At 41.9% G+C, this 27605-nt stretch overlaps 1 protein-coding gene across 3 annotated transcripts in view; it reads right to left on the bottom strand.

Moving 5' to 3' along the window:
• LOC123031571 (protein prune homolog 2-like) overlaps window positions 1-27605 on the bottom strand; it is a 45702-nt gene that overhangs the window by 9389 nt on the left and 8708 nt on the right. For 2 of the 3 annotated variants that reach the window (XM_044446716.1, XM_044446715.1), the window contains exons 3-9: window positions 20380-20459; window positions 18900-19082; window positions 6786-6962; window positions 3287-3389; window positions 1583-1714; window positions 1255-1341; window positions 312-410 (exon numbers count right to left, since the gene is read on the bottom strand). In XM_044446716.1, coding sequence (XP_044302651.1) covers window positions 312-410; window positions 1255-1341; window positions 1583-1714; window positions 3287-3389; window positions 6786-6962; window positions 18900-19082; window positions 20380-20459 — 861 coding nt within the window. Of the gene's footprint in view, window positions 1-311; window positions 411-1254; window positions 1342-1582; window positions 1715-3286; window positions 3390-6785; window positions 6963-18899; window positions 19101-20379; window positions 20460-27605 lie in introns of all 3 variants that reach the window. The other variant, XM_044446714.1, reaches the window with a different exon arrangement.

The following is a 27605-nucleotide window of genomic DNA, read 5'->3' as shown; positions in this document are numbered from 1 at the left end:
AGTTTCCTAATGGACAATACTAAAGAACTTAGTGGGGCAACAACAACCTTGCTATTGATTCCTGGATACTTTGTACCATGAGAATTTCAAAACTGAAATTTGAAACAGAGTTTTTAATTCCTGATCAATCATAATGAATACCAATCCTCTCTAATGTGCTCAGGATTCTGTATTTAAAGTTTTCAATTTTCATTTCTCATCAACATCTTAAATATTCTGAAAATATTAGAAATAAACAGAGAGCTGGGTTGGAAAGTCAACCTTTAGTTTCACACTGTTTCATTGTTACTTGCTGAATGTTCTTCACTTACTTGATGATACTTTCTGGGATATTTACATAGTCCATTGGAATGAGTTCACTGAGCTCTGCCAAAGTACTGACGTATTGTATTTTACTGCTGAATTTTGAGCTGAAACACAGAATTACTATACATTACTTGAGCAATTAAAAACTTCTAAGTGTACTAGAATCTGCATTTCACCATAGCTCTTACAATTCATTCCAGGTTCAATCACAAGCATCTGACAGAGTAATCCTATACATGTCTGCTAAGAAGCAAGCTCCACTGGGACTTACTCGTAACTAAGTGCATTTGGTATTCCGGCTTGGACTATCCACGTGTATGTTTCACATGTAAGCTTCCATGTGGAAAACCTCCAATTGGATAATACCCAATCAGACACTAGCAGGAACATAAATTACCTTGTGCTAGTGGCAGAAAAACCTCAGCACCAGTAAATGCCATTGGCATTATGCTAGAGGTCCCTTCCCCTATCTGAGCACTGCTTCTTGAGTGTTCAATATGTTTTACATAGATTAGCTCAGGAGTCTTCAAAGGTACCCTGCTATGTACATGGGTATTACTTTCCTCATATTGCATAATGGCAAATGTAAGTGTGAGGAGAAAAGGCTGAAAGTTAGCAACATACCTACGGCAGTTTACTAAACTCATTGCTGAGATGAGATTTGCTCACAGATATCCAAGCTTAAGCAGAAAAGTGGGGTATAAATCAAACAACTAAACAAATAAGCTTACAGCTCACTCTCTACACAAGCAAACTACTTCATACTGCAGTCAATGGTTTTATTGTTAATTTGCTGATGAGGTCTTCTGAAGAAATTATTTACTGGCGTTCTTCTTAACACATTTCCTACTCACATGTCCATTTTCTCTCTCCCCACAATAAAAGTGGCTCCATGAAGATGGACCTCTATGTACAAACTTTACATTTTTGAAGGTTTGGAACTGGTACCTTATAAATGGCCGTGTCACTGCTAAAATTGTTCTGATAAACCAAGAGGGATGAACAATGATGAAAGACTTCAAGTTCTTCCTTAACCTGTATTTGAAAAGAAGCATATTTTAAGCCTTCAACATGAAATGAATCGCCCATGAAATATGTTCCACTGCTACACACAAGATTCCAGGATACATACACTTTTATCATTCTACCATAAAGGTACCATTTGTCTAACATATCAGAAACTGGATCTTACACTTCTAGGGAGAGAGGGGAAGATGAGTTTAATAGAACAAGTAGGCCAAGGCCGAGAATAGAAAACAAGCAGTGGTCTACACACCGCCTATCAATCATCTGGTAACACTTTTTCATCCACCCCAGTCCTGGCATCCTTCTCCTTGGTGTTGCGCCATTCAAATAAACAATCATATAGTCTTCAGCAACCATGAGCTCCAAAGTACTTATTACGTATCTGAAAAGAAAAAGAAAGAAGAAGTGAGAGAAATGAGGTGGGGTGCTTCCATATGGAGGATTTCCACCACCACCCAACAAGAGGTATCATTTGACTTTTCTCTTGTGCTCTCTGTTTTTATTTTTTATTTTTTGGTTGGGTAAAACAAAGGAAGGCCGCAATTGAAGAACATGCCATTTGAACTCCCTGTAAATTTGGCACAAAAGAACCATGCCTGGAAGCATCCTCTTCAACACTACTTTTTGCACTTCAAACCAAAATAATGCATTTTACAAGAACATATACAATAGCATAAATAATATAAACAATAAGTGAAGTTTCAGAAGCTTTTAATCAACAGAGCTCCACTAGTATAAGGGCCATCCTAAACCCATGTTAAGTAACTACATGGCACAGATCAAAATTAGTATAGATCCCTTTAGAAGTTTGGGCTATTTAACCAAGAGAGTTTCACTGATTGGAGCTGGAACACACAGCAGGGAGCTATAAATGTCTAGGGCTGCCTCTATTTCCAGGGAAGCTAGAAAATGTCTTTAGCATACTGGTATCAAAACAATAAATAATGTTATTATTGGGAAAATTTTTGGCAAAGGATGCAACCTTCCTCTTTGTTGCAACCCCTGAAATGCCATCTTGAACCCTCTGGTTGCAGTAATAGGAAAACAAAATACTGCACAAATACTTTCCCTCCAGCAGAGAAAAACAAACAAATAAAACCAATTAACAGTGCAAGCATGCAATATCAAACAAGAATAGCCCAGGTTTTTTTATGTTATTTAAAAGACTGGGTGAAGAGGAAGGACTTCATTTTCCTATTGCTTCTTTTCATATCATTTGAATTCAGGAACTTCGTGACTATGGCAGAAATACTTGGGGAAAGAAATCTTGTGAAGTTCACTTCTAATTTAAAGTTATCATCTGACTCTACTTCTGTCACATGGTTCCTCCTCTCCTATATTACCCAAGGGGCATATAAAGAGAGGACAGCTGTCATGCCAATATATGGGATTCATGATCAATCATCTTCAGTTATTGGTGGTGGGCCAATAATGTGCATCCACTAACATACACCAGACCTATTTCTGGACAAGCCACTACAAACAGGGATTTTAAAAATGTTTGGTAGTTGGATGTTCTGTCTTGTCAACAGACATAGCAAAGGTCTAAAAGATAGTTTCACAGGCTTTTTATGTGTCTGCTGTTGAGCAGCAAAATATATGAATAATCCTTTGAATGCTAGGAAGCCAAGGAAAACTCTTACTCATTGTTAGCTATGAAACAAAACAAAATATACCTAAAGCTAAAGAAACAGAAAGAGTTATTGTGATGATTTTGGACTGTCAGCTTTGGGTGTTTTCAGCCTGTAGTATACATATATGATCAGCTGTGGAGAAAATTCACTCTAGGAGGAAAACTGGATGCTTTCCATTTGCAAACCTGTTTCACTGAGATGAATTAGAAGTCAAAGAAAACTACTCCTGATGTCTTATGTCACTTAAAAACCCCTAACTTATCTCTTAATTAAGCAGCGTTTAGTTCCAAAGACTTGACCACATGGCTCCCATCACTCACAGGAAAAGGTTTTCCATGACATAGTTGTAATCAGTTCGGCTGCTATCTGGTAGAAAACATGCTGCAAACACAATGATGGCATTTAGACCATCACCATAGTATCCTGTGGAGCAAAGAAAAATGTGTTTGGGTTTCACAAAGATTCTTAACAGGACAAAGTCGAGAAAACAATCTGGCAGGCCTCAACTCCAGGTTTTTGAGGGCCTTCAGCCAAGACACCCTCATGCCCCCCCACACCCCAGTCCACATCCTTGCCACTGCCATAGACACTTGTTCCTATTGCTCCTTGCCTTGTTTTTCATCACAGCAGCCACTTGTTTGCAACCGAAGAGTAAGCTGTGGCATCTGCTTCTCTGTCTCACCACCACTGCTGTCTGGGCCAAAGGTGAACAAGTGGGCTGCAGTGATGAAGAGCAAGGGCAACTCCAAGAGGCTCTTGTCAGTTGTCCCCCACTGGGGAATGTATCCTCAGCAGCTGTCCAGCCATACCTGTTCTTGGACTCTTCCCATCACTGCACACAGCTGCACATGTGCACTACCATGTGTTCTACTGTGACAGAATTAATGTTTCTAGTTTCTCATTTTTGCCACAAGCCATGCCTACCCTTGGTGTCAGCTGTGTTTACAGATGTTGAATAGTTAGATAGGTATAATCTGAAGAGATGGCATGAAATGTACTCAATTGCAGTGGCCAAGTCTCAGATGCCCTAACTGTTCCCTCATTTCTTTGAAAGGGCAAGAAAGCCACAAAAACAAGATCTTGTTAAAGTGATATGGAGCTTGAATGGCTGGCTGGCTTAAGTCCTAGCTCACCATTCCATCTCCTTCAGAAAACCGGCCTGTTCTGGGATTAGGCCTGCTGGCCCACCTTTCTCTTCCCTAGGGGCAGCCCCATTTCCCATGACAATGAACAATCCACTGGTTATTCTGAGGTTACAGAGACTAAAGATGCTAACACACAATGCACATTCCATATAAATACGAAAGAAAAGAAGTGAGAGCAGGTAACAGAGTGATGCTATGAACTGAAGATAGCATATGCCATATAATATCGTAGTGGTTAAGAGCATGGGACTGGGACTCAGGTGACCTGGGTTCGAGTCCCCACTCAGCCATGGAGCCCACTGGGTGACTTTGGGCCAGTCACAGACTCTCAGCCCAACCTACCTCACAGGGTTGTTGTTGTGGGGATAAGATGGAGGAGGAGAGATGATGTAAGCTGCCTTGAGCCCTTTGTAGGAAAAAGGCAGGATATAAATGCAAAAATTAAAAATAAATAAATAAATAATATGCCTGAACCTCCAGATGGAAGGAGTACTTCCCACTTCCCACATAGTGTGACCCTTCAGGTGCTTTGGTCTACTACTCCCACCACCCAAAATCTGGAGGGCCACAAGCAAGCATAGCCTGTGGTGATGAAACAAGAGAGCTATAGGCCAAAATATCTGGAGGGATAAACTCCATATATCTCCTATATAGCCTGAAGTGCATGATCCTGCCTAATCTTACAAGCTGAGCAGGGTCAGGCCTGGTTGAAATATGGGTGAATTAATCTTGTAAACTGCCCAATCAGCTTTGGCTATGGGCAGTATAGAGATGATGATGATGATGATGAGTGCATAACCCTAGCATAAACATACCTAAAGTCCAGGTGGGAAGAGTTTAGAGGATGACTCAGAGGCTTCAAAATGTTTTATGTACAAATTGCTCTGCCATCATGCTGAATGGCCCTATTTTAAGAGATGGATTAATGATAGCTGCCATGACACCAAGGCACATGCCAGTCTCTGCTGAATCATGTCTACACAGATGAAGAACATTTCTTCCAAATAGGAATTAGGAGAAAATATTCTAAATGCAGAATCCTTTGAAGCTTAAAGAGGAATTTCATTTAGAAATGACAAATACTGCTTTAGTACAGACAGGCAGATTATACTAGGGGAGAACTCTTGAGTTTTACATTACTTGCACTTTTTAAAATAAAGTTATGAGCTTTTATTGACTTATAAATGAGAAAATCCCCAGGGATTCCAAATGTAGCTGTTGTCACATGGGATTTCCATAGATCCTTCCTTCTAATTGGGTCTGAGCTCAGTTATTGTAAGACTGTCCTGAGACCTTGGTAGTGGACGATATATAAAAGTTTTAAATAAATAAATAGCATGTGCACACTGAAAGATTTGTCTCTGCAATTCCACAGGCCCTCTTTAATGGTACCAGTCTGTAATCCCAAATAAGGCCATATGATGATGTGCAATGTAGCATTTCCTTACATGGGTATAATGGAAAACTATTCTAAGGAGCTAATGGAATATACTGTTTCAGGTTGTTTTGGTTGTTAATTCAGCACCAACGTCTATAATGCCAGGTTCAAGCAAAGTTGCTTGCCTGGAAGCCCTTCCCTCTAATCTCAGCTGGGGAGAACAAATGAGGGCTACTCAGTAGGGCTCTCTGCACATGCTCAAGAATACTTATAGCTCACATGTTCTGCACTGTAGCACTGGGAAGAGATTCCGATCCTAGGCCTTAGTCCATACTAGAGATACTGCCTCTTTCCTTTCTTAGTCCATGTCCACCCTTTTCCCCTTACCATGGGGAAACTAATTCCTACTAGGCTGGACATACACATGGTAGGCATGTCATGAGTGGAGTCGGCTAGAGCTGGGGTTCAGACTAGATGGCCTGGGAGACCACTTCCGACTCACTCTGTTTCTTTTCCTATGTTTCTACTTGCTACAGCCGATGGAAAAGGAAGGTCATCAAAGGGCTCAAACAGAAGACAGAAAAGGTCACTGTGTGTTTCTCCTACTTCGTTAGTACTTTGCAAAGCATGTGTAGCTTTTCCTGGTTGGGGCCCAGCAATTCCATGTGTGGGGAGGAGGCCAGCATGGTTGTCATCCCAAATCCATGTATCCTGCATCTTATGATAGTGACAGCTCCAGAAATAGTGAACTGTGGCCAGTATAAGCTTCCACTGTTTACAAATGAAAGGTTACAATTTTTATTTTTATTTAGTCAGGACACAATATCAGGTGACTCAAATTGAAAAAATTACATAATTTCTTGAAGTAGATTTGACTACTTTTCCTGGGAGGCAGCAGGAAATAACCTGCATCAAGTCAGGTGAGTCAACTGGTCCTGCAATATTCAATCCAAACTATACAATGAACACTGGTTTCCTTCTCCTCTCTCTGCTCCCTTAAACATCTCCTTTCCTTTGTAACTATCCATCCTGGATCTGGAAAATGGAGCATGGAACACCATATTTCAATGGTAAACATATTGCTGCTATAGGTACAGATGTTTTCTTTAATAACCACAGTTAACTGGACATTTAACTATTTTATCTCTTCATGTATCCCTTTATGTCCAGGCTTTTTTCTTTAAAAGGACGCTTATTATGAATATGGTTCATACAGCAAAGGAATATTTACAAAGAGTATTCTCCAAATTTCGGGAATTCCATTCCTGTTTAACAATACATGTGGATTTTTCCTACCTCCGTGAGAAATAACCTTTTTATAAGGTTCAATAGCTTTCATATCAATCCTCTGTTCCTGGTCTCCAATCACAACTGTTCTCCATAACCTGTTGTCCTCCCGCTCTTCTTCAGCAGTATATTCTGGAATGGATTCAGTTTCCTCCCGAGGAGCTTCCTTAATAGCTGATGACCCTGCTGAAGGGGGAAAAACAGATTAAAGTGGCAGGTATCACTGACACCTTCAGAAATACCCTCACTCAAATATGCTTTTGGTTTCAAGACTGTATACTGGGACTAGCATGTGAAGTCAGTTCTGCCATGAATTTAATAATGCTATTCTCAAACCAGATCAGAATACAGGCACCTAAAAAAACTCAACAACCAGAACAACACTGCTGTCTTTCTGTTGTTTTACTGCAACCATTTACTGGTTGCCACATATTTCAAGCCACCAGAGTTTAATTCTACATTATTAGGCAGCCCATCCAACATAAGGTTGTATAATTAAGTGCTCTTTCCACACATTCTTCTAAAAATGGCTGTGGCGCTGCATTGTTGTTCTTACAGAAGTAAATGTTATTAAAGCTTAGAGTAGACATTTGCATCCATTAGCAGATTTGTGTACATACTCACCTAATCATGCTCTGCCAACTGGGATGAAGAATGGCAAATCTCTACAATACACAATGCTACTTTCACACACATGAAACATGTGCATACAACATTAGTGGACAGTGTAACGGCAGCTTCAGGAATGCATGCCTGCTTTTCACAGCAGCATTTTCAAATACTATTATAAAGGGACAACACATAGAAAACTGATTGCTAAAACAACACAAGGAGAAAGAACTATGGGTGCGACCAGACAGACAGTTCCTGCACTACAAATTATAAAAGACATGGAGCAGCTCTTCTGTCCTGTCTTCCTAAACAGATTTTTTTTCTTTTTGGTAGAAAGAAAAAATATGCAAGAAGCAGAGGAAAGTCATTGGGTGATTACAAGCAGAAAGCTGCATCATCTGGATTTTCTTCCTCCCCTGCATCACACTGGTAAAATCCTGTGAATGAGGGAGGACAACGGCACCTCCTTTCTAGAGGTTTTTATTAAAAACAACAAGAGGTTAAGCAGCAAATGCACTTTAATGTTTGTGTGAAGATCTTTTGCAATCCCTTCTACCTGTCCCCACTGTTCTCCTTTTCTCTCCAACACTTCCATACAGTGTTTGGAGAAAAGTCTGATTTCAAGTTCATCCTCAAAGCAGCAGAGTATCTTTTTGTTTTTAGACTGAGTTTTACCTTGGTACAGCAGTTGCAATGCAAATTTGGATGGCTGAAATCTCCACTTAAATCTCCTAGTCATGAAATGGATATAGCTTGCAGTTCTTTCTGAAAAGTGCTACATGGCTTGTTGTACATATTCAAGGTGAAGGAACAGCTGGATTGAAAAGGTGCTGTTGCGTTGGTCTGGATACTCAGGTTTATCACAAATTTGACACTATATGAATGGTTGTAGATATAACTTTAAATGATCACTACCTGTGCTTTTTTATCCTTCTGGACCTGATGCTGGACCTGATGTTTGTTCCCACTTACCTTGAAGCTCAGGGTGTGTTTCTTGATAATCTTATGGGAAAATTAATTCCCAATGAGGCCCCTGGCTATATAATGTTTATGCCTTGAATTACCACTGGATAACACAAAGAAAATAACAATGATGTCCACAAGTGACTCTGAGCTTAAAATAAAGGGTTGTTCAGGTTGTGCTTGGATATGCCAGATGCTAAACTGGTAATAGCCACAGAAGCTTGGAGTACAAAATGAAGCAGGGCACAGGCTGGTAGAATTTTGTCAAGAGAATACGATGGTCATAGCAAACACTATTTTCCTACAACCCAAGAGATGACTCTACACATGGACATCACCAGAGGATCAACACAGAAATCAGATTGACTATGTGCTCTGCAGTCAAAGATGGAGAAGCTCTATACAGTCAGTAAAAACTAGACCAGGAGCTGACTGTGGCTCAAATCTTGAGCTTCTTGTTGCAAAATTTAGGTTTAAACTAAAGAAAGTAGGGAAAAGCACTAGGCCACTCAGGTATGACCTAAATCATATCCCTGATTAATATACAGTAGAGGTGACAAATAGATTTAAGGAATTAGATCTGATAGAGTGCCTGAAGAACTATGGATGGAGGTTCGCAACATTGGTGTAGTGGTTAAGAGCATGGGACTGGGACTCAGACGATCTGGGTTCTAGTCCCCGCTCAGGCATGGAGCCAACTGGGTGACTTTGGGCCAGTCACAGACTCTCAGCCCAACCTACCTCACAGGGTTGTTGTGGGGATAAGATGGAGGAGGAGAATGATATAAGCTGCCTTGAGCCCTTTGTAGGAAAAAGGCAGGATATAAATAAAAAAATAAATAAATAAAATAAATTGTACAAGAGGTAGCAACTAAAATCATCCCAAAGAAAAAGAAATGCAAGAAAGCAAAATGGCTGTCTGAGAAAGCTTTGCAAATAGCTGAGGAAAGAAGGGAAGCAAAAGGCAAGGAAGAAAGGGAAAGATACACCCAATTGAATGCAGAATTCCAGAGAATAGCTAGAAGAGATAAGAAGGCCTTCTTAAATGAACAGTGTAAAGAAATAGAAGAAAACAACAGAATAGGGAGGACCAGAGATCTCTTCAAGAAAATTGGAGATATGAAGGGAACATTTCATGCAAAGATGGGCATGATAAAGGACCAAAATGGCAGGGACCTAACAGAGGCAGAAGAGATTAAGAAGAGGTGGCAAGATTACACAGAAGAACTATACAAGAAAGAGCTTAACGTTCCTGATAACCACGATGGGGTGGTCACTGACCTTGAGCCAGACATCCTGGAATGTGAAGTAAAATGGACCTTAGGAACTCTGAGCAACAACAAAGCTAGTGGAGGTGACAGTATTCCAGCTGAGCTATTCAAAATCCTAAGATGATGCAGTAAAAGTGCTACACTCAATATGCCAGCAAATTTGGAAAACTCAACAGTGGCCACAGGATTGGAAAAAGCAGCTTGCTTACCTGTAACTGATGTTCTTCGAGTGACCATCTGTGGATTCACACATACGGGTGCTGCGCCTGCACAGTGCCTAGGCCAGAAGATTAGAAAGCTAACGGTTTTTGGCGGGAAAAACTCTGCTCCCCTCCCCCTCCGTAGTATAAATAGAGCGGAGTGTCCACCATTTTACTCAGTCTTGAAGACCGAACGTTCGTCCCCTTGAGGTTGAAAGTATATGACAGCAAACATCACCGGTACCATAAATATTAAAGTATGTTACCAATGGAGAAGGTCGTCAACTCACCGTCACCGAACGGGGCCGGCGGGTGGGTTGTGTTAATGCACAGATGGCCATTCGAAGAACATCAGTTACATGTAAGCAACCTGCTTTTCTTCGTCGTGGCCTCTGTGCATCACACATATGGGTGATTAGCAAGCTTACCAGACTTGGAGGAGGGAGGTGTCGTCAGTGAAGAATAGATGAGAGAACTGCTCTGCCAAAAGAGCAGTCCTGTCTGGCAGGCACATCCAGCCGATAATGCTTGGTGAAAGTGCATGGAGCAGCCCATGTTGCAGCTCTGCAGATATCTTGAAGCGGAACTCCCACGGCGAAGGCAGACGAAGCTGCTACTGCTCGCGTAGAATGGACTCCCAAATGGGGAGTCAGCTTTGGAGCTGGCCCCCAAAAGGGAGAGGGGAAGGTGGGGAGTGGAGAGATATAATGGTCTGTCCGGACCATCAATGTTGATGCTTCTCAGTATCGAAATGTCAACGGCCCTGAGAGAAGTGCTGTTGTGCCTGCTGCCTTCGACGTTGTTGTCTCTGTTGATACTGCTGTCGAGGCTGATATTGTTGGTGGTAGGAGGATCGAGGCCATTGCCACTTACGTTTTTGCTGAGTAAGCTCCATGCGGCGTGCTGTCATGCGTGATTCATGGATCGACTTCAGATTATGGTTGGTCTTCTCGTGAAATAGTCCGGTGCCGTCAAATGGCATTTCCTCTATCCTCCTCTTCACTTCCTCAGGGAAATTGCAATTTCTTAACCACGCGTGGCGCCTGAGGGAAATGGCACTGACAAGGGCCCTCAAGTCAGTGTCCACATGATGCCTGGCAGTGGAGAGCTGTTGCATCACCACCTGCTTAGCCTCCTTTATGAAGACCCTGGCTAAGTCCGCTTGATGGTCCGGAAGGGAGGAGGCAATATTTTTCAGCTTCTGCATTATGAAGTACTGGTAACGTGTCAGCGTTGCTTCATAATTCGATATGAGTAGGCCAAGCCCAGAGGCCGCATAGACTCAGCGCAGGAGCATATCGATTTTCCTCCCTTCCTTGTCACAAGGGGCCGTGTGACCCCTCGACTCCCTGCCCTGGGAGGACTCAACCACCACCGAGTTCAGCTTCAGGTGACGGAGTAGGAATGGGATGTCTTCCTCTCGAACCTGGTACATGGCTTCATACCGACGAGACGTAGCCTGTGGTTGAGCTGGTTGGTCCCAAGGCTGGACCATCACTTGGCGGAGTGTTGTGATCAATGGAAGAGCTATGGCTGCAGACTGCTCTCCCCTGACGATGTCATAAAAGCGATCGGTGCTGGGACCGGGGCGATGATAGGCCTTGATCTCCAGTGACCAAACGAGGCGGGAGATGAGCTCTGCGAAGGTGACATGCGGTTCGTCAGGGGATCCAGGGCCTTGGGAGGTGATAGCCACATCAGGAGACATGGAATCAACCTCCGAGTCTTCATGGTAGCGATAACGGTCGCCGGAAGAGGAGGTTTGCAGAGACGTTGGTTGTCCTCTCTCCGCCCGCCTCGATGTGGATGGAGCCTCCCTCGGGACCGATGGTGACTGACGGTCCCGTGGGTAATAACCAAACGGGTGGTATTCACCCCAGCCAGTGAAACAACCATAGCCAGGCATTGGCCAATCTTCATGTTGGCGCTCAGACGAATGACTTCGGCGTCTGGATGGTGATGGCGAATCCGCAGGTGGCTCGGCTGCAGGCATTGGAGTTGGAAAGCGTTCACTCCGTGGGGAGTCTCTGATCTCTCCATCGGAAATGGACTCCCTAAGCGGCTCCTCCGGCTGTTGAGGAGATGCGCTCTCAGGCCGAACAAGTTGCCTGGGGGATCCCGGCGGAGTCACCTGCATCACAGATTGCAGGGCTGGTCCCGAGGGAGTCGGTACTGTAGCGGCGGTCGGTACTGAAAACCCCAATGAACATGAACCACGGTGTTTGGGGTGGTCGGGTTTTTTGCCCTTACGGGCGGGCTTGTCCGCCTTTTCCTTCCTCGGCTTCTTGTGGCCAGAGGGCTTATCTGAGCCGGTATGCTTACGCTTCTCCCGTTTTTTTGGCTGGGGAAGAAGGTAGCTGCTGGGCCTCCACAGAAGTGGTGCCTTCGTCCGAAGGACGCTGTGGAGGAACAGCAGAAGCCGGAGCAGGGCGCTTTGAGGGCACAGTAGCGGTAGAGGCGGGACGTTGAGAGGACGCGGCCGAAGAGGAGCCAGGCCTTAAGACCAATTAGTGTGATTGCATCAAGGCCTGGTCCCATAGGAGCTTGTGGAGACAATTCTCCCTATTCTTCCTAGCTTGCTTGGTGAAGGCCAAGCAATGGCCGCATTCATCAGTTCTATGCCCCTCGCCAAGGCAGAGGAGGCATCGGTCGTGTGGATCCACCGGCGACATTTTGGAACTGCACTCAATGCATTTGCAGAATGCCGCTCGCTGCGCCATCGCGAAAGATAAAAAAGAAGACAGTGCAGAGGGTAAGATAATATTTTTGGGTTTTTTGTTTTTTTTTAATAGGAATGAAAACGGTGGTCGCAAAGACTGAGTAAAATGGCAGACACTCCACTCTATTTATACTACGGAGGGGGAGGGGAGCAGAGTTTTTCCCGCCAAAAGCCATTAGCTTTCTAATCTTCTGGCCTAGGCATGCGCAGGCACAGCACCCATATGTGTGATGCACAGAGGCCACGACATAGAAAGGTCAGTTTACATTCCAATCCCAAAGAAGGGCAATGCCAAAGAATGTTCAAACTACCACACCATTGCACTCATTTCACATGCTAGCAAAAGTATGCTCACAATCCTACAAGCTAGGCTCCAGCAGTATGTGGACTGAGAACTACCAGAAGTACAGGCAGGATTTCAAAGAGGGAGAGGAACTAGAGACCAAATTGCCAACATACACTGGATCCTGGAGAAAGCTAAGGAGTCCCAGAAAAACATCTACTTCTGCTTCATTGACTATGCTAAAGTCTTTGATTGTGTGGATCACAACAAATTGTGGCAAGTTCTTAAAGAGATGGGAGTACCAAACCATCTTATTTGTCTCTTGAGAAACCTATATGCGGCTCAAGAAGCAACAGTGAGAACTGGACACGGAACCACTGATTGGTTCAAAATTGAGAAAGGAGTGTGGCAAGGCTGTATACTGTCGCCCTGCCTATTTAACTTATATGCAGAGCACATCATGAGAAAGGTGAGGCTAGATGAATCACCAGTTGGAATTAAGATTGCTGGGAGAAATATCAACAACCTCAGATATGCAGATGATACCACTCTAATGGCAGAAAGTAGAGAGGAACTAAAGAGCCTCTTGATGCAGGTGAAGGAGGAGAGTGCAAATGTTGGCTTGAAACTCAACATTAAGAAAACTAAGATCATGGCATCCAGTCATCTCACTTCCTGGCAAATAGATGGGGAAGAAATGGAGGTAGTGACAGATTTTATTTTCCTGGGCTCCAAGATCACCGCAGATGGGAACTGCAGCCAAGAAATTAAAAGACGCTTGTTCCTGCGGAGGAAAGCTATGGCAAATCTAGACAGCATACTAAAAAGCAGAGACATCACCCTGCCAGCAAAAGTGTGTATAGTCAAGGCTATGGTTTTCCCAGTTGCAATGTATGGCTGTGAATGCTGGACCATAAGGAAGGCTGAGTGCCAAAGGATTGAGGCCTTTGAATTGTGGTGCTGGAGGAGACTCCTGCGAGTCCCTTGGACCACAAGGTGATCAAATTGGTCAGTCTTAGAGGAGATCAACCCTGATTGCTCTTTAGAAGGCCAGATACTGAAGATGAAACTCATACTTTGGCCACCTAATGAGAAGGAAGGACTCCCTGGAGAAGAGCCTAATACTGGGAACAATAGATGGCAAAAGAAGAAGGGGATGGCAGAGGATGAGGTGGCTAGATGGAGTCACTGAAGCAGTTGGTGTGAGCTTCAGTGGACTCTGGGGGATGGTGGAGGACAGGAAGGCCTGGAGGAATGTTGTCCAAGGGGTTGTGATGGGTCAGACACAACTTCGCGACTAACAACAATAACAAACCACAGAAGCATACAGTTGTACAGGGGAACAGATGGCAAAAAAAGCAGAGTGATCCTTATTCAACCTGGACATCTGCCTACAGACTTATATTTATCATTCTGCTACCCAAGGATGAAAGACAAAACATGGCTATCAGAGACTGGTGAAAAATGGACCAGTTTCTGTTTGTGGCGCCTAAGGCTCTGAGCTAACTGTTTGACAGGGTTCTGCCAAACATGTGTTTGGCCTTCCCTTGTCCCTTACAGCTAATTACATCAGCTAAGAAGGGGACAGCTAGCTAAATCCAGGAGGTCTTTCTTAGAGAGAGAGTGGTCCTGGCTATCTTAACAATGGTAGGCCAGTGGTAAATGTTCCCCACAGTTCTCTCAAGACGGCCCTGAGAACAGACAATTTGAGAACCCCTGTGTCAGACAGCTGCCACCTTCTGACCTAGAGATTGGCCTATCACTTTAGGATGGCCTGCCTTAAGCTGGTGACTGGATGTGTCGGACTGCATTTAGGTCCACCAAGGTAGTCAGCATTGAGATCTGGGCCTTGTCATGCCAGCTGGAAATGAGGAGAGTTGCAGTCCATCACATCCAGGTTAACGATGGTCGTTTTATGAACTCTCCCTGGAAAGCAAAGATGGCTTGAGCAATTATTAGACAGAAAGACCGGCTTCCTGCCTCTAAGTGAGAACTAAAAGGAAGGAATATGCATGAACTAGAGACTATGACTATGTGAAAATGGAAAAGGAAGGTGCCAGACTATACAAGCACTGACAAGCAGCCTCTGCTGCCAGGTACCACCAAATGACACGGTGACTGTGATTGCTCAGTGTCTCCTCTGCCAGTTCTATCCGTAGCACTTTTTAAAACAGGCTGGCCTTGTCTAGTTTCAGGTGATAATGCTTGCTTAAAGGTATGGATTAATGCCATGTATGCCTGTGTCAATGCCAAGAGGAGGGTTTTTACTGCTGTGTTTAACTCTGTTCTCCCCTTAACAGTTCTTATAGTATTATTCCTATTTGGCATTAGAAAAGCTCCACTTAAATGCAATTTTAACATACTATGTATTTACAAATGTAAGAGTTCCTTAAGAAAAAAAGTAAATTCTGTGAAAATGTATGGGGAACATTTTAAGCCACTCTATACTATAGCAAATACATATAGTAATTAAAAATCTAAGCTAGTTTGCATCACTGATGTGGTTTTGTAAATCACAGCTGCTTTTGTACAAACTTTGTGGGTCTCGCTAAGGCATCTGTCTTCTTTCTGTCAATAGACAGGATGCTGAGATAGGTAGTCCTTTGATCTGAGTCAGCATAGCATTTTTATTTATTAACTAGGTCAAGTAATCCCTATGCCCACCTAGATAGTGAGCGTGAGATCTTCCTGTGTTGTGTTATCAGAATGAGTCTAACCTAGAGGGGTTCTCTTTCACTCTCACATGCTCCCTATAAGAGTTTTTAAATCCAGCTTCTCATTCGGGGGCCAGTGTGAGTGGCATTAATTGTATATAGTTTTACAATATTTCAAAATAGAAGCACTTTATAGTCCAATAATATTAATCATTGTTTTATATTAAATCAGTGAAGCAAATTAAGTATTTTAGGGCCTGGAAATTTAGACAGCTATATGTTTGGGGTGTTTACAACTAGCTTTTCTTTTCTTCCCCACACTGCACCTTCTCTCTCTACAACTCTCTTTATAACTGCTCCTACATTCCTGATATATTAGGGAAATATAGACAAACCCATTTATAAACCTGGATAAAAATAAATTCAGAATATATGCATCTTAAGTTCACTTAAATCATAGGTATATCATGACTACAGGAATAAAATGTGGCTCACTTCTGTTACCCTGATTATAAACACATTTACTTGAGAATAAATTCCCTTTTGTGGCAAAAGTGTAATGCAATTTCAAAGCAAAATTGATAAAATGACCATTTGTATATATGTATGTGTGCAGTTATTTCCTGACTCTTCCTAGGCACACTCACTAGGAACTCGAGCTCAAGGCCACTGCAAATTTGGACCAGAATTCAGGGAGCTAAGCCCAAGGAATCTAATGGATTCCCACCCCCACCCCAGAATTTCTGATGTTCAAAAATGAGTGCTAAAATGAGTGCCTACAGAGCTAAAGTGACACCACTCTCACACAAGAGAAAATTAGCATCAGTAGACTTGGAGGAACGCAAACATTTGCAGGAGAAGCAAAATATTTAGGAAGAGCTGTAAGGGTGGGGAGACCTCAAAACAGCCCAAGGAGGCCTGCTCAGTATTTACGGAATGCTGACTGACCACTGCAAGGGGAGGAAAACTGGGTGGGAGAAATGGAATAATGTGTCATGGAAGAAGGCATAGTTACTGGCAAGAACAAAGAACAGGAGCATTGAAACAAAGCAACTTTTTTAAAATCCCATTTGTTGCTGAGTCTCTTAAGTAAAACTTGTTCAAAACTGATAAAGTGCACAGTTGATGTGCAATTTTCTTTAGTTAATGCTTGTACAAATATAAAATATTAATGAAACTAGTCCAACAGGTATCTCCTAAACGTAACTCCTCCTCACATGAGCTATTCTGAAATCTGTGCTTGTCATCAGAAGCCCTCTTATGTGTCGCACCTCTTAGAGAGATGAAGTTGGTGAGCACTTGTAACAGGACCTTTTGCGTGGCAACACCTTAGTTGTTGTTGTTACATTTATAACCCACTTTTTTTCCTTTTGTGAGGAACCCAAGGTGGCTTACATAGCTCCATTTTATCCTCACAATAGCAAGCCTGTGAGCTAGGTTGGGCTGAGAGTCTGTGACTGGCTCAAAGTCACCCAGTGAGCTTCATGGCCTTTACAATTTCTTTTGAGTTATTATTTTTATAAGATACAAATATAAATGCAAAGATCAAATAATAAAGAAAAACCACACAATACACAAAGTAAAATAAAAAAAATAACAACAACCAGATATCACCCCTCCACCAGGACCATGACTGCCTAGCATTTTTTCTTCATTTTTATCCTATTTCTGAGTTACCCCCTTCCATCCAAAATTGCAAAACAACCTTCATCCTCCCCTTTTATTATACATGTTCAATAAACATACCCCATATATTGTTGAAATCATTCATCTTTTTTATCCTTTATTCACCTTTATCTTACCTTTCTGAGACCCAGTGTGGTGTAGTGGTTAAGAGCATGGGACTGGGACTCAGGCTATCTGGGTTCTAGTCCCCGCTTGGCCATGGAGCGAACTGGGTGACTTTGGGCCAGTCACAGACTCTCAGCCCAACCTATCTCACAGGGTTGTTGTTGTGGGGATAAGATTGAGCAAATTGATTTAAGATATATACCAAATATTATTTTGCAGCCAGATGAGATAATATGGGCAGAGATGAAATAACAGGAAATTGAGGGATCTTTTCTAAACATTTTTTTTAAACAATGGTTTAAAAATTTAAAATTTAAAAATGGTTTAAATGGTTCTGCTGGACCTCTCAGCAGCTTTCAATACTATCAATTATGGGTTCCTTCTGAGGTGTTGGTCTCAGATGGAACTGAGAGGTACTAGTATAAGGTGGTTCTGATTCAGCTTGGAGAGGCGATTTCAAAAAAATGTTCCTGAAGGATTCTGATTAAGTAACACAGCCACTGGACTGTGGTGCAGTCAGAGTTCTACCTTATCCCCATGCTGTTCAATATGTACATGAAACTGTTGGGAGAGACTGCCCAGAATTTTGGTATTCAGTACCACTGATAACTCCCAGCTCTCTCTCTCCTTTCCATCTAAATCCAAGGAATCTGTTTATTGGATCTTAATTCAAACAAGGTGGGGACGCTCTTGCTTACCTGAAAGGCAGAGTAGGGAATAGGGACTCAGCTTATGCTGGAGTTATACTACCACCAAAAGGCCCACAGTTTATGTACAGTCCTAGATTAGGCTCTGAACCTGAATGAACAAGCTAGAAATGTGTTTGCAGAGCGGAGGCTAATGCATCAACTGCACCTGTTCCTGAAGATGTCTGATCTGGTCATAGAACTTATGCCTTCATTATATTTCATTTGGACTAACATGATATGAGAGCCAGTGTGGCATAGTGGTTAAGAGCATGGGACTGGGACTCAGACGATCTGGGTTCTAGTCCCCACTCAGCCATAGAGCCAACTGGGTGACTTTGGGCCAGTCACAGACTCTCAGCCCAGCCTACCTCACAGGGTTGTTGTTGTGGGGATAAGATGGAAGAGGAGAATGATGTAAGCTGCCTTGAGCCCTTTGTAGGAAAAAGGCAGGATATAAATTGAAAAATAAATAAATAAATAACATGTCATCTTGTCATTAACAGCTATAATCCAAACTTCTTTATACCATTCAATTAATTGTTTAAAAAGAATGTTTAGAAAAGATCCCTCAATTTCCTGTTATTTCATCTCTGCCCATATTATCTCATCTGGCTGCAAAATAATATTTGGTATAGATCTTAATCAATTTGCTCCATGATATAATTCAATATTCAGAATACCTAGTCCTCCCTCTTTTTGTGATCTACGATCTTGTCTACCATCTTTTCTTACTAATCCTTGCTTGGCTTTATGGCCAAGTATGGACTAAAATTCAGTTCACCTGGATCCTAGTCCCACACTTTAACCACAACGCCACACAGGCTTTCCACAGGGTGGTTAGGCTAGCCTCCTTTTCCATCTAATATTATGCCTAGTGCAGAAAGCACACATTTTACATCATTATAATGCTATTTTACCTTCCCAATTCCCTAATTTCTTACCATGTCCAGCATATTCAAAAGAGTCTGCTTCATCTGGTGTGTCAAGGTCATCTACATTGATGTCAATTTCATCTGGAGTGTCCAGGTTATCATCAGAGAGAACAGATCCTTCACTCTGGTCCAAAGAGAGGTTGATATTTGGAGCAGTGAGTTTTATTCTTCTTGGATGGGAGTCATTAAGATCTAAAGAATTGGGAGGTTCTAAATAAGTATGAAGATAAAAAAGCCTCTGTTTTAAATGAAAACAACCCTATTACACTAAATCGCATTTAAATATCTCCGTACCAGCCAACAAACTCTAATATTTAGCTCACCAAAACCCACCCAAATTTTAGGAAAAAATCCATAAAATATGGTGAAATCCAACACTGAAGTGGAAGTCTGCTCTCATCATGCGTCCCTCTCCTTCTCTTGTGCCTTACAGCCCCCACACTCCCAGTGAGCTCTAGAGGGGTCCCCAGTCATCCAGAGCAGATTTTGAGGGGTGCAGGAAGCTACAGGGCAGAGTGGAACATGCACCTTCCTTGTTCCATTAGCAGGAAGACTTAACTGAATACAAGCCAAGTTAGGCAGAGAATGGTATCACTTGACAAAACAGTATTGTGGTTGTAAATCATATATGAAGTTTGCAACTTCAGTCAGGGGAGAATCTAGCCATCAGGCTACTGAGAAGAACTGGTGTCTGTGATTAGTGATGAACCAGAAAAGGCATCAACTCCTCTTCCCTCAAAAAAACACAAGTCAGCTGGTAAAGATAAGGCTGGCTTTTACTCACAATAGAGCTTCTGGGGGAAATGGTATTTTCCTGGAGTATAAATATATTTTCAGTCTATCGGTGGCTGCTAGTCATGATGGCTTTAGGATTTCCAGGTTCAGAGACAGGATGCACTTCAACACCAGTGGCTGAAGAACATTAGTGGGAAGTTGCTACTGTCTTTCATATCCTTCCTGTGGGCTTCCCATAGGCATCTTCTTGGCCATTCTGGAAACAGGAGAGCGAAAGGCTCTCCTTCTCTTCTTAACACTACTCTCCCTATGCTCTAGATCCACCCTAGATCTATATTATGTGTGTAGTAAATGGCCTGAGGAGTAGGGACTCATATGTCAAAGGCTTATTTCCTAACTGAGATAGCTTGAGCAGCAATTTGAACTGCACTGATTTAAATGATGCATCTTAATCTGGGATCCAACCTCATATAGGCTGCAGACAAATTTAGCAAGGAAGTGCAGGGTAGCTCATTATCACATGAGCTCAGTTCATTTGCAGCCTGATGACACCACAGTGCAGGAGAAAGTGGTATGCCGCAAATGATGATCATTTGTCAAGAGAACCATGGAATTAACTAAATAAAGCACAGTTAACACCTTTTTCTAGCACTGGAATAATGTTGCAGAAGCAAAGAAAATATACTCCTCAATGAATAATGAAATACTTAGGAAAAGAGCAAGAATCACAAAGATAAATAAAAGGAAGTCTTACCTGGTCTCATCTCTGCAGTGCTGGAGCCTAGCATAGTCTCATCAAAGGTGATATCCATTCCCACATCCTCTGCTACGAATCTGAAGCATACAAATGAGCATCTTAAAACTTCATGCTAGCGCAGTCACAATGTACTGAGCAACAACCTATCCATTCTGCTGTCATAGCGGAAAGAAAGAGAAAGGTTAGGGGTCTGCAGAATTCCCTGAGTTTGGAAGACAATTTAGTTGTTCAAGGAATTTGCATGATTTCAAGAGAGTGGACTCAAACTTTGGAAGAATTCAGTTGTCTCCCAGAATTTGGATTCATCTGGTTTATCTCAAATGTGTCTTTCATGATTCTTTAGACAGTAAAGGGAAAATAAAGAATACACACTGGACCTCAAAATGTACACTTGGCATCCTGATAGTTAGGAAGAAAGCAAGGCAAAATCCCCAGAAATAAATGAAATAGATACTTCCCCCATCCTCTTTCACTCTCAAACAGACGTACACACACAGATCTTTCTTTTTCCTGAACTGCTGATGTTGGTTGTGGAAGGGACTATATCAATTTCAGCTTCATGTGAGCTGCTAAGAAGGAAACTACTGATAAGAAGGTTGTAACTGCTTTTATTTTATTTACTGTTTATTTTAATTTATTTAAAACATTTCTATACCATTCCTATTTAGTCAATGACTCTCAAGACAGTTTACACTATATTAAAATTTTAAAAACATAACACACATTTAGACAATGACAAAGTAAAACCAATAAAAATCACATTAATTAGAAAAGATATAAAAGCAAGGCATAATCTAGTAGAAATAATTATAATATTAATTGAATCAAAACAGATTAAACAAACAAATAACCCCAGTATTGTATAAAATAAGCACACTAAAAATATAAAATTTTACCAATTGAAAAACTGTGAAAATAAAAAGGGTTTGACCCGGCACCAAAAGTTGTATAGTTTCAGCACCAGGCACACCTGTCTAAAAAGCTGGTTTCACAACCAAGGTGTCATAGTGGAAAAGTCCCTTCTCTGGGTAGTCACTCTCTTAATGTGCTTCATAGTAGGATCCCAAAGAAGGACCTTTGCTGATGACCTTGGGGTTCAGATAAGTATATATGGATTTGGTGTTTCTTTGTGCATTACTTTTCTATCTTACTTACCATACTACTTTCCTGAAGCAATGTGTGGATGAATACTCATCAAAGAGACAAAAGAGATGCAGGGACCAACCCCCTTTAAAAAAGTCAAACTGCTTTAAGATTTATGCTCTAATCATGTGTGATCAAATAACCACAATCCTGATAAATCAGGTGTACAGAGTAACTGAATAATTAACCAAAAATCGTGCATTTTTAAATACAGAGTTGTATCTAATGTTAGTCTGACTTAGACCTATTGAAATGAATGAGAATTGGGTTAGATTAACCCTGCATTGCTGCTTTTTTTAATAGCCATTTTTGTCAGATAAATTAATACAAAAAAACTATAATTCACAAGTCTCTCTGACTCCAGCTTATTTTCCAAGCTCATGCACATTGTGTGTTAAAGGTTACCATTTTTTTACAATCTATGTTGTCTTTTTATTCAAATCTTCCTTACAGCTTTGTTTTTTCCCATTAACAATGGATGCTGATTAATGGGCAATGATCTGAGCACAAAATAATGTCCAAACCTCATTATACATAGAAATAAGTTTAAAAAACAGAACTTCTAAGGATAGAAAAAAGACATGTTGGCGGTTTATATAATCATGACCACCGAGAAAAAAAGAAGTAAACAGTTACACCAAAACTCACTGTGACTGAAAATAAAGAACTATACATCTGTGATTTGAGGATGAAATTAGAGAGCACAAACATATTTAGGAGGCCCTATATTTTCTAGATGGCAGTCAGTAGTGGCATTCATTACCTCCAGGAATCCTACAGTGCTCTGCTTGTTCACTGCTTAAACAAGACAGGCAAACTGCACATGCATATATTTAAGCCCTCGTGAGTCATGCTAAGGGCAATGTTTATCAGAGACCATGGAGTTACAGGCATTTCATTGACTAGTTAACTTTCAGGGCATTACTGAACCCAAGTCCTTACCATCTGATGGGCTCAACTGAACACCTTTCATTATAACTTCATTTTTTTTTCTTTTAAAGGTAGTATTTGTAGTTCTGCAATCTTTGGTTCAATCATGGTGTGCCTGATTCTTTCTTCTCCTCATCATCACCTGCTCTGAACTGCTGCTATCTTTTTGGACAGCACTCAAATCCTGGTGTGTAGTGCCTGAAATTGAGTTGAATTCTACATGCCCCATTTCTTCATAACCCTTAAAGTTGACCAGAGCAGCTATTACATAATACCCTTCATGTATTAAACAGGAACAGTTATTCCCCTCTCCTAGAACTCTTCTCCTCCAGTAGTCTGGACTTTTTAAATTAGATATTGCAAAGATTTAGTGGGCCCCAAACCAAAACCCTCCTTCATGGATCACTGCCTTGCTGTGGCGTAGGGACTTGAATAGCGCGATGAAGCTATGAGCTATGCCGTGCAGGGGCACCCAAGAAGGTCAGATCATAGCAGAAAGCTTTGACAAAAGGTGTTCAACTGGAGAAGAAAATGGCAACCCACTCCAGTATCATTGTCATGAAAACCCCATGGACAGTTCTAAAGGGCAAAACGATGCCGGAAGATGAGCCCCTCAGGTCGGAAGGTGTCCATTGTGCTACTGGGGAAGAGCAGAGGGCTCGTACTAGTAGCACCAGAAAGAATGAAGCGACAGGGTCAAAGCCGAAAGGACACTCAGTTGCAGATGTATCTGGCAATGAAAGGAAAGTCCGATGCTGTGAAGATCTATACTCCATAGGAACCTGGAATGCAAGATCTGTTAATCAAGGAAAGCTGGACTTGGTCAAACATGAGATGACAAGACTGAACATCGACATCTTGGGAATCAGCGAACTAAAATGAACAGGAATGGGTGAATTTAATTCAGATGACCATCAGGTATACTATTGAACACAAGAATTCCTCAGAAGAAATGGAGTAGACTTCATAGTCAATAAAAGAATAGGAAAAGCAGTATTGGGATACAATCTCAGTTTGAATCCAAGGCTAACCATTCAACATCAGAATAGTCCAATAGCCCCAACCACTGATGCTGAAGAGGCTGAAGTTGACCGGTACTATGAAAGCCTACAACACCTTTTTCTTCTAGAAATAGCACCAAAAATGATGTCCTCATCATCATGGGAGATTGAAATGCTAAAGCAGGAAGCCAACAGATAACTGGAATAACAGGCAAGTTTGGCCTTGGAGTACAAAATGAAGCAGGGCAAAGGCGGGCAGAATTTTGTCAAGAGAACACGCTGGTCATAGCAAAAACTCTTTTCCAACAACCCAAGAGACGACTCAACACATGGACATCACCAGAGGATCAACACAGAAATCAGATGGACTATGTGCTCTGCAGCCAAAGATGGAGAAGCTCTATACAGTCAGTAAAAACTAGACCAGAAGCTGACTGTGGCTCAGATCATGAGCTTCTGGTTGCAAAATTCAGGCTTCAATTGAAGAAAGTAGGGAAAAGCACTAGGCCACTCAGATATGACCTAAATCATATTCCTGATGAATATACAGTAGAGGTGACAAATTTAAGAAATTAGATCTGATAGACAGAGTGCCTGAAGAACTATGGATGGAGGTTCATAACAGTGTACAAGAGGTAGCATCTAAAACTATCCCAAAGAAAAAGAAATGCAAGAAAGCAAAATGGCTCTCTGAGGAAGCTTTGCAAATAGCTGAGGAAAGAAGGGAAGCAAAAGGCAAGGCTGAAAGGGAAAGATACACCCAATTGAATGCAGAATTTCAGAGAATAGCTAGAAGAGATAAGAAAGCCTTCTTCAATGAGCAGTGCAAAGAAATAGAAGAAAACAATAGAAAAGGGAAGACTAGAGATCTCTTCAAGAAAATTGGAGATATGAAGGGAAAGTTTCATGCAAAGATGGGCATGATAAAGGACCAAAATGGCAGGGACCTAACAGAGGCAGAAGAGATCAAGAAGAGGTGACAAGATTACACAGAAGAACTATACAAGAAAGAGCTTAACGTCCCTGATAACCACGATGGGGTGGTCACTGACCTCGAGCCAGACATCCTGAAATGTGAAGTCAAATGGGCCTTAGGAAGTCTGAGCAACAACAAAGCTTGCATACTAAAAAGCAGAGACATCACCCTGCCAACAAAAGTGCGTATAGTCAAGGCTATGGTTTTCCCAGGTGCAATGTATGGCTGTGAAAGCTGGACCATAAGGAAGGCTGAGTGATGAAGAATTGAGGCCTTTGCATTGTGGTGCTGGAGGAAACTCCTGCGAGTCCCTTGGACTGCAAGGAGATCAAACCAGTCAGTCTCAGGAGATCAACCCTGACTGCTCTTTAGAAGGCCAGATACAGAAGATGAAACTCAAATACTTTGGTCACCTAATGAGAAGGAAGGACTGACTGGAGAAGACCCTAATGCTGGGAACAATTGACGGTAAAAGAAGAAGGGGACGGCAGAGAATGAGGTGGCTAGATAGAGTCACAGAAGCAGTTGGTGTGAGCTTAAGTGGACTCTGGGGGATGGTGGAGGGCAGGAAGGCCTGGACGAATGTTGTCCATGTGGTCATGATGGGTCAGACGCGACTTCGCCACTAGTAGCAATGACATCTACTTTCTGGTAATTCTTCTCACTCCATCCTTTCTTGCTTTGCTACAGTGCTTTGAAATATCAAGTGGGCTACATCTGATTGAAATTCCAGTTTGTTGCTCTAAAAATGCAGGCAAGAGCTGGGTCTGTGTTTCTTGAAAAGAATAGGATGATGACAGGGAGTACTACTTCAGACAGTGTTTAGACCTTTGTGGACAACAGACCTTTCACCTTCCATTGTGTTTTCTCCTCTTGTCAAAAGAATCTGCTAGCTAGCTTTTGGGTACTCTTGTCTAGGGTGTTGAGACACATTTATCCTGTGACCCTATAAATCTTCCAGAAGCCAGCTTTGGCCCTCTGTTCACAGAATGCAGCTTCAAGATAAGCATGGCAGTATATGAACACTAGGATGACTTGGTTTGGCATATAATCCCTAGAAATGTGCCTGGTGTACAGGATTGGCCAATTTATGAGCATTGTGAGCATGCCTTAGCACTGGCTTTGCTGGCTAATGGGAGTTACAAGTCAAGACTTCTGGATGGCCACAAGTTGCCCACCCATTTTCCATGGACTCTTCTACTGAAATCTTATACCTATCTCCTCAGAACTAATTCTCATTGATTTCAATAGATCTTAATCCCAGGTAAGTAGATAGACAGCCTCAGCTTTAATTTCTTGTTCCCATACCTGCACACCACCAATATACACGTTTTCTGTATCAAACTTTCTCTTTGAAAAGTTCAAATTATAGGTGGGCAGCTGTGGAAAGCCCAGGAGCCATTTTTGGAACAACAAAATAAAACATGAGTCATGCTCCTGCAAAATAAATAATTAGAATTTTAAAACATTGCCAGGTTGCCAACCAAAATCCGATGCCAGATGTAGGCACCAAATTGGTGTAGTGATCACTAGCACTAAAAAGTTATATTTAGCTTGTCTGCAGTCCAAGTTTGATCCTTTTCATGTTCTATAGTACATTTTCTCTCTGTCTGTCTTTCTTCTTAACTCAGGGGTGCAGCATGGACCATACATGCAGCCTGCATTCCAGGTGCTGCCTACCCTTGGTTTAAACTATGCTAATAATGAGCCACTCTGGAAAGTATACATAGTTGCAAAGGTCTAAAAAGTAATCTCATTAATTATATGCACAAGTCTCAGCCTTTGATGCTGATCAGCTAACTGTGACATTTGGAAAAAATTTTACAGAGTCAGCCAGAAATATGCTATGCAGACAACTGTAGACAGCTGCAACAAAAGAGACCACAAGAAAAAGCATCTAATTATTTAGTTAGAAAAAGGAAAAGAAACAGTTCTGACAGTAATAGGTCACAAACTAGAAGAATAATTAGGAAAACATTCCTATATAAGCAGAGGCCATGCATAAAAGCAGAAATTATTAATTCAATCTGCTAATAAACAAAATAGCTTTTGTTTTCCAGGCCTTGCTTAGATTATTTCTGTACAATTTCTGTTTTTGAAACAGGGAGCATCTACTATCATTCCCCAAAGGTATCCATGCCAGCCCCCCCACCCCAAAAAACCCCCTCAAAAATTCTCTAGCAACACTGTGATTAGAACTGAGTTAGTGAAGAAAGGAATATTTCCAGCTGACCACTGCAGCAGAACTTTGGTCATCCTGATGTTAACACCACTTCATATAAAGATTTCTGAACCAAAGCTTGGTGATAGAACTCACAGAAGTAGATCAGAGTTAAGCTGGATCAACTATGCTGGCAAATGTGGACTTCTGTGCCCCTCCTTCTTATAGCAGCCCACAGAGAGTATCACAGAGTCAGAAAACACTGATTAATGGGTTGAGCAATGGTCTGGGGAACTCCCAAAATCGAGCAGAGGGATATTACATGACTGGAGCCCTTTTTCTTGCAGAAGGCAGATCCTGAATCCAGGGAAAGGTCTTAGGTAAGGTCCAGCCTCCAGGTCAGGCTGGAAAAAGCAGAACCCCATAGAGCTGCTGCCCATCATGTGGCATATGCACGCACGTGCGCACGCACACACACACACATATATAGAGAAACTAGATGAGCCAGGCTTTTTATGTAGCTGTCTCTCATGTCACTCCAGTGCCGTTCTTGTGAACAATGCTGTGTGAGAAGAAATCTAGCCACTCTCCCATACAATTCCCAGTTCCAGATGTTGGTGCTCTAGTGACTGACCCTGAACATGTTGAAGTAGCAAGTAAGTACAAGTGAAGCAGGTTTCAGTTGTGGGAATATTCCCTCATTGCAATATAGACCACGCTCCAAAACAAAAGAAGAGAAATTAATGCCAGCTCATCTGAGAGTAAGGAAAAAGCCATTACTTTTACTTACATCTGCTTAACAGTTGCTGTGTAATCATAATCACGGAGCTGATGACCCAAGAAAGCTTATTAAATTTATAGCCTCCAGAGAATGCAAGTGTAGTAGATACATTCCGTAGCATTGCATGAACTCACCTTGGACATACAGCAGCTTAATTAGCAAACCTTAATTAAAATATTCAATGTAGGCAATGCCTATCTCCGGCATGTTGATTTCCATTCTTAGAACAGG

Source organism: Varanus komodoensis, unplaced genomic scaffold (assembly GCF_004798865.1).
Source record: "Varanus komodoensis strain SLA01 unplaced genomic scaffold, ASM479886v1 scaffold5, whole genome shotgun sequence".
In the NCBI taxonomy this organism is placed as follows: domain Eukaryota; kingdom Metazoa; phylum Chordata; class Lepidosauria; order Squamata; family Varanidae; genus Varanus; species Varanus komodoensis.
Note: the sequence above shows the minus strand (reverse complement) of the source record. Positions and strands in the feature narration are given on the sequence as shown.